The following is an 8,231-nucleotide window of genomic DNA, read 5'->3' on the forward strand; positions in this document are numbered from 1 at the left end:
TTATTGTATTTATATACGATTTTAAGTTTAGAATAAGTGTAGTGGAGTCTTTACAACAAAATGATAAACACGGACGGGTCACCGGGTCCAAAATACCCGGTCCAGCTTGGTCCAACAAAACATTATCTGGTATGATACGACTCAATCACCTTTTATTAATTGGATATTTGGATCTATTAAAAACGTTATGTATGAGTAAGAGTAACAAGTTTTGTAAATGTATACATTTTGTATTTTTTTAATATAGAAAATCAATAAACTTAACTATAAAATGTTCAAAAATGACTATTATAACTAGTAATTAAAGGTTTTCTCTTTTTCAAGGCAAATTTTGTGGAGACGAATAAACATGTAAATACAGACCAATAAATATAGAGGAAAGAGGAAAGATCAAATTTGGCCAACTAGCTATTTAGAGTTCAAAGACCAAATTTGATCAATCATGAAAGTTTGTTATGAATGGTCCTTGTGACTTCCTATAACCAATTTTTCTTTTTATATTTTGGCCTAAATTTTATTTTTGTTACCAATATGGCTCAATTTCTATTATAAGCTTGCTATTTTACAAGTTTTTTTTTACATATGCATTTTCACAATTTTATTAAAAAAACTAAGTTTGAAAAAGCTTTGTAAAAAGTTGTCAAAAACATAATTTTATGAAAAAAGTTATAAATTTGTGAAAAAAAATATTTTGTAGAAAAAATTAAGTTTTAAAAAACAATAAAGAAAAGTTGTAGAATGAGTTTAGAATAGATTTGTAATAAAAGTTAAAACTTAGGCCATAATTGTAAAAATCAGAAAGGTTAGCAATCTATTATACCTGCTATAGCACGAAACAAGGACCAATTCGGGACAATTTTCATAATCGGTTAACCCTTGATGTAACAAAGTGTGTAAACTTTGCTATTGACATTTGAGATAATTTGTTTGTTAATGGTTTTTTTTGAACATTTTATTTTGGTAATGTGCACAAACAAAGGAAATGACTAAATGTGTAATATTGCAAAAGTTAGTTGTCCTTACAAGTTTATTATAAGAAGTCAGTAAATATGTTAAAATATAATGATTAAATATATATAAAATTGGTCACTCTTGAAAGTCATTACTTAAAATATATATGTTGAAGTGGTCAAAGTCAATCTAACGATATACAAGTTTCAGCTTTTATATGGATTGAACTTGTAGTTTCAACTTTCAATTCGTAAATAGATTGTGCTTCTTGGGGCATGAAATTCTTGTTGTGAGCCACCTAATTATCGTTATATACATCTCATGCTCTATGATCGAGAACTAATACTTAGTTTGGTGAATATGTTCATAAATCTTCTACCAGTTAAACAAAACTCGTGAAGGATTTATCATTTACATGTATGTGTATATTAATATTACCATTAAAATTCAGTTTTTATTTATTTATTATTTTCTTGATTCTACTAAACTACAAGTTAAGAAGATAAAACTTATCCTCTCACCTTACATATGGAACTTATCAAAACGAAAAAACAAAAATATCAAATAATTTTCTCATGTTTGGTGTTTTACATAAAAAACATATTATTACTTTTCTCATGTTTGGTGTTTTACAGAAATTAAAACTTTAAATGGAAATAAACACACCTCATACACGATTATAGATCAACCAAGTATCGACAAATGATTTATCATATCACTCACCTAATCAATATACCACATTCATTAATATTTTAATAGTACTACCACTATTTGCCAACTATTGTCTGCTTTTCTTAAGCATATCTTCAGCAATTCCATTTAAAAAAAAAAAAACTTTACACTTGCAATATGCCAACTTAAGGTACATATATCAGCACTATAACTTCAAGTACATTACACTCCATTTTACACTTGTCTCTTAAGCACTTAATACATTAACAAGACTTTATATACGTGATATCAACAATGGCACAGAAGCAAGGGTATCCTCACCCATAACAGATTGAAAAAGATCCAGCTCCCCATAACGTTCAAGAACACGCATCCTGCAATCTTCTGCAGCCATTAATCCAGTTGAATAAGCACCATGAACAGACCCTGGGTATTCAGAACTTGTTGCCTCCCCTGCAAAGAATAAGTTATCCACAGGGATCCTCAGCTTATCATACAGATCATGGGGTTTTCCTACTGTATCATAGCTATATGACCCTAATGAATTCACATCACTTCCCCAATGAGAAACCAAATACTGAATCTGCATAAAAGAAGAAAAAAAGTAACATTCAGTATACACGTATTCGATTAGTAAACATGTATGAAAGTAAGTTGATTTTTTGTAAACTTACTGGGGCGGAAGCATCTGGAAGAATCTTTTTAAGCTGTATAAAAGCGAAACTAGATGCAGCTTCATCTGACATTTTCTCGATATCTCTTGCTAGTTTTCCTGCAGGCATGTAAACAAGAACAGGATGACCTGTAGCTTTGTGAAGATTAAGAAAGTAGCTACATCCATATGAAGTATCTGCAACAACTCCTAAAAACTCGACATTTGGCCAAAATACTTTCTCGAAATGTAAAATGATCTTGTTCTCAATTCCAACTCCAAGGTCAGCTATGGCTTCTTCCTTCCATTTAGGTAGTCTTGGTTCGAAAGTAATGGTGTTTGATTTCAAAACACCTAAAGGGACAGCAACTATGGCTGCATCTGCAAAGAATGTGTTGCCATTTTCTATGGTTATCTTCACACCATTTGTACGCCTGTTTATCTTCTTTACCCTTTTCAAGAACAAGAGGGAAATGTAGGGTGTAAGTTGAAAGGTCATAAAATGATAAAACAAAGAAAATTGATCACAATTTTAATACCTGTGACCTAAGCGGATGTCAAGGCCTTTTGCAAGTGTGTTTATAACAGGTTGATAACCTCGGACCATTAGCCCATGTCCACCTGGCAACAACTCTTCTTTGTCCCAACATTTGAGAGATATGGTGTCAGCATCAGCAGCAAACCACCCTTCCATTCGACACAAGTACCATTGTAATACCTTATGAGAAAGCCCCTGCAATCTGTAAAAATGGCAAAAAAAGGAAAAATTCAAAATCAAAACATGTCTTACAATTGTTTGGAGAGAAAGGTGTGCATTGTTTATAAAAGGTAGCTTAGAGTACCTTAGTTTTGGGTTTCTTTCAAAGACGATTGAGATTGCATGTTGTATAGATGAATCTTCACTTAACTCTTCTCTTACTTTATTTGTCTGCAATAAACTACCCTCCATGTCAAAAAGAGAACAAGCAGAAAATCCAAAATGAGAGAGAGAGAGAGAGAGAGAGAGAGAGAGAGAGAAGACATGCCTCTTGCAATATGCTCTCAAATGTTTCACCTACTTGTGAAACGAGTTCTTGAGGAACTTGATTCCCATCCATGTCAAAAAGTGCATAGCTAAAGAATTGTAATAATAATCAGTAAAAGAATACATCTATAACAATGAATGTTGTGTGAACTTAATAATAGTTCATTTCTCAAATATGGAAGTTCATACTCCTATTGTTTGACTTCTAAAGTTCATAGGGAAAATACTACTACCCAACTGGCCCCTATGGATTGAACTTTGAAGTTTGAACCACATACAAGAAAATCTTTAATAAGATGAAGTGACATACCTTTCCAAATCATGATCATATAGCACTGAGTTGTCACCACTTGTACGATAGAGAGGTAACCCAAGTCTTCCAATAAGAGGTGCCAATGGATTCTCTTTGCAAACTCCATGCAACCTGCAACATTAACATTAACATTAAGCATAATAATCACACACAGCACACAAGCATACTGTATAACAATCAAAATTGTGAACGACTCATACCAAGATGCCCCTAAGTCCACGGGAAAACCAAATGAGTAATCTGTCCTAACTCGACCACCAATTCTTTCACGAGATTCGAGTAATATAACCTGAAAAGAACATGGAATTAATAACATATTGTCTTCTATATTCGATTGGGTGTTCTATATTCTATGTACCCAAGTAGGAAAGTATCACAATTGAAATTTCTTTAGAGTACCCGGAATGAAGCATCATGGAGGGCACGAGCAGCAGCTATCCCAGCAAAGCCACCTCCAACTACAATTACAGATGGTGAAGTCGAACGCCCTGTTTTGATGGCTGAATAACAGGGTGCTACATTTGAAAGGCGACATGAATTAGATCGAAGATATAAGAATTTGACATCTAGATTTGATAGACATATAAGTCGAGGGATTTTTTTTTGTTAAACAGATATAGAATAAGAAAGCAATACCTTGTATCAATTGGGGTTTATTCTTGGCTGACGAACCCATGTAGTAGTTGGTGATGGAGACAATTTCCCTTTGCGGAAAACTAACAAGAACACAATTGTGCGATAAACTAAAGTAATGGGTGTTGTAGTATCCAAGGGTTATCAAATTGAAAACGGGAAGTAGGTAACAATTGAGGGGAGCGATGAAGAAAGAAAAAGAGAAGGCAAGTGCTGAATTGATTGGAATTGGAACAATTACAATTACAACACAGGTTGATGAACAAGCTCATACGTTTTGCAAACTGAACCCTTATATACAATCAGATCTTGAAGTCGGTCCAAATGTCAAAAATGCGCAGAAGAGTGAATGGTGTTGATCACTTGATTGTGAAGACGGTGATAGTTTTGATGAAGGAAAGGGTAGATACTTGGTTGGGTTTTATAGGGCGAGAGAGGTAATGAAATCAAACACGTGAACTACGTGATTGTATTTGATTGATATTTTATTAACTTATTGTTATTTTATTTTTGTATTTGGAATTGTTTGAGTTTGACGTGAATATGGTCGGTGGTATTTTCGTGGTGAGAGTGAGACTTTTTTGAGAGAGGGAAATCCGTATCTTCAGCCTTAGTCAACGTATCACTTGGACTTAAAGCTCGCAAAAATCGCCTACTCAATCCGATCATCGATTTAATTAATAAATTAGTTTGAATCGAAGTTTTTAATTCATTAATCCATACCTAGTATCTAGATATTATCAAAACACCTTTAATTGTATTTCGATTATAGATTTTTCATCCTAAAATCATTTTGTGACATCACTTAATTACCAAAGTTTTGTTAAAAACTCTTTTTTCATCGATCGTTACCATGTCTAAACGTAACTTACGATGTTACCTTTAATACCCGTTGAATTTTCATAATAGATATTATATCAAATCCTATAAAATCGGCACCTTCATTATAGAATCTTTATTCATGTTTTGTAATATTTAATTGCTTATCATATTAATCATTCTAATTGATGTTATACATAGTAAACTGGTTTTCATAAGTCAAATGATTTATAAGGTATGTTATCTTCTATTCAAATTTAAATTTAAAATACATTTTAATTTATTTACTTCCTTTTTTCATCATTATATATCTTTTATACATAATACATAATTCTAACATTTTTATTCTTCGATTTACGCAGAAGCAGTTGACATACTTCCTCTGTAGAAAAATATAGCAAAAACTTCTCCGGCCTTGTCATCGACGATCAACGGTATGTACTTCTATGAGTTATCATTTTCTGTTTCACACTTTCAATTCTTATTATCAAATCATTGCATACTTTCATGAACTCAAACCTCAATCTTCACATTAGTCTAATTAGTTATTTCAATAGACGTGTTTCAAATAAAACCATTTACTATGATTTTATTCGTTTTCCTTATACTATTTAATGTCTCTATCAATGTTGTTAGTGTTTTTGTTTCGATTAAAACTTTTGAATTCAAAAGTTTCAATTTCACACACTTTTGCCTTTATGGGAAATTGATAATGCAACATTCGGTACTATTCATGCAAAGGGCAAATCTGGAAAACAATTTTGTATCCCTTCATAGTAGGATACTTTTATTTTCTACAAATGAACATAATACCAATGTACTTCTGAACCATTAACACATTGTTATTTTGTTCTTATATCTGTATTATCGTTCTAATTATTGACTGCTATCAATTTGACATATTTGCCCATACAAAAGAATAGCAGTGTACTTTTGAATCATAAATACAATGTTATTCTATTTTTTTTAATTTGTATTGCTCTTCTAAATTATTAACTACTGTCACTTTTTTACATTTGTATTGTTGTTCTAAATTATTGATTGCTATCAAATTTGACATGTTTGTCCCTACAAAATAATAGTAATGTACTTCTGAATCATAAATACAATGTTGTTCTGTTTTTTATTTGTATTGCGCATCTAAATTATTGACTGCTGTTAGTTTGACATATTTGCTATTTACTTACTTCAACTTATTTTTTTTATTATTTTTATATTTTTTTGTATTTGTTAAATATGTGCAGATGCTCGTTTCCATTTAGTGATTACTACATTTTTTTTTTCTAATCAACACCTCTTATTTGACCATTTACTGTGGCAAGTAATATTATTTTCTCATATTTTTATAATTGATTGGATTTCATGGAATAAAATGATGTAATAAGATGGAATATAAATTTTTGTATTTTAATAGTACCTGATGAATAAAAGAAAAAAGAATAGGAGGCTAATGGAACTATCATCTAAAAGTATAGTTGATGAATACGTTGTATAAGACATGTATCTTTTTTTCATTGTATTGTACTATTAATATTTTTTTAAATATATTTCCCCCATTTATGATACGAATTTCATTTCAGAAAATAATTTCCCCATACCCCCTAATTGTCGAGTTACTCGAAACCTTACAAATTACCTTCAGTATCCACGTCTCATAACATCATACACCTGAATGTGCAATCCACATTTATTTCGTCGAAGTCGCCACTTTCACAAATAACCAGTCAAGGTAAATTATTCTTAATTTCTTTTATATTATATTTACCTCTACATCTTAAATCATATAGCATCAATTTTAATTTCCCAATATATTAACTGTTATCATTAATTTTTTTAATACATATATGTCTATAATGTTTAATATGTATAAGTCATTTTTTCCTTTAATATCCTATTTAATGAGGCTTCAGGTTGGTTGTCCAACTAATGATTTGGATGAGACAAAAACATTTGTTGAATGGATTCTTAAAATTGGTGAAGGTAATATTGGTGGTCCTAATAATGGTGAAGCTGAAGTTGAATTTCTAGAAGACGTTATAGTTCGCTCTACAAGTGACCATATTCATTTAATTGTGTCGACCATTTATCCGTCTTTTGAAAACCATCTTAATGACCCATCATATTTTCAAGATAAAACTATTTTGGTCTCTATAAATGAATAGGTTGATGCTATCAATGACTACATGTCAGGATTGATGAAAGATGAAGGGAAAACTTATTTTAGTTTAGATTCTTCATGTGAGACAGAGTCAACAAATTGTTTTGAGGAATCAATTTACTCTTGAGATGTATTGAATGTTTGTAAGGCATCTGGAATTCTCAACCTTAAACTTACACTAAGAACAAGTGTTCCGTTCATGTCGTATCGTAATATTAACCAAACCAAAGGTTTATGTAATGATACTATGTTACAAATTGTTAGACTTGGAAAAAATGTCATTGAGGCACATATTATAGCTGCCAGATTCTTCAATGAGACTACTTATATACTTCGCATGAAGTTAACTCCGTCTGATAAAAGATTCCCGATTCGTTTTCAGTGGAGGCAATTCTCCGTAGATGTTTGTTTTGATATGACCATTAACAAGAGTCAAAGACAATGATTATCAACTATTGGATTGTATTTGCATAAACTCGTCTTCACTCATGGTCATTTATATCTACTTGTTTCTCGTGTGGCAAGTAAAAATGGCAATAAAAAAATATATTGTCTACAGAGAGGTCTTTCAACGGTTATAAATATTCAGAAATTTCATTTTATTTTTTAAACTTTTCAATATAATCAATAACGAGAAGTGTTTCTGTTACTCTATCATTTTTTTAATTATTGTGTCGGTCTTTTTATGACTTTATATGTATTTTTTATAGGTTCTCTCGTATTTTACGCGAATCATAATCTAGTTTACATATAAAGGGAAATCACTTATACCGATAATAATGTTTCAAAATTATTTAAAAACGTTATTTAAGTTTGATATGTTCAAAAAATATTATACATGTAAGGTCTTTGACTTTTTATAAAAAAAAACATCAACAAACTATATGTTTTGTTTAAATCTCACCGACTGGTAACCACAAAGGTGTGTTTGTTTCTAATTCTTTGATTTACTTTCATTATGATAAGACTTTTGTTACAGGGGTGGACTTATAAAACATGGAGTTCTAAG

At 31.1% G+C, this 8,231-nt stretch overlaps 1 protein-coding gene across 1 annotated transcript; it reads right to left on the bottom strand.

The window, feature by feature from the left end:
• Positions 1 to 1,740: 1,740 nt before the first annotated feature.
• Positions 1,741 to 4,645, bottom strand: LOC145092242 (polyamine oxidase 2-like). The gene is made up of 9 exons (XM_079030173.1): positions 4,249 to 4,645; positions 4,012 to 4,127; positions 3,813 to 3,901; positions 3,610 to 3,723; positions 3,301 to 3,388; positions 3,118 to 3,203; positions 2,815 to 3,015; positions 2,298 to 2,727; positions 1,741 to 2,206 (listed from the first exon to the last, which is right to left on the bottom strand). Exons 1-9 carry the CDS (start codon positions 4,286 to 4,288, stop codon positions 1,898 to 1,900), a joined length of 1,473 nt encoding a protein of 490 aa, XP_078886299.1. The 5' UTR covers positions 4,289 to 4,645; the 3' UTR covers positions 1,741 to 1,897.
• Positions 4,646 to 8,231: the final 3,586 nt, after the last annotated feature.

Source organism: Lactuca serriola, chromosome 3 (assembly GCF_051521515.1).
Source record: "Lactuca serriola cultivar US96UC23 chromosome 3, Lser_US96UC23_V15, whole genome shotgun sequence".
NCBI classification, from domain to species: Eukaryota; Viridiplantae; Streptophyta; class Magnoliopsida; order Asterales; family Asteraceae; genus Lactuca; species Lactuca serriola.

What these genes read in the sequence shown, in the direction of transcription:
- LOC145092242 (XM_079030173.1), bottom strand. Translation starts at nt 4,288, where the DNA reads ATGGGTTCGTCAGCCAAGAATAAACCCCAATTGATACAAG. An exon ending in TAAACCCCAATTGATACAAG is followed by an intron (nt 4,128 to 4,248) that starts GTATTGCTTTCT and finishes TTTCAAATGTAG; the next exon opens with CACCCTGTTATTCAGCCATC. An exon ending in TCCATGATGCTTCATTCCGG is followed by an intron (nt 3,902 to 4,011) that starts GTACTCTAAAGA and finishes TGTTCTTTTCAG; the next exon opens with GTTATATTACTCGAATCTCG.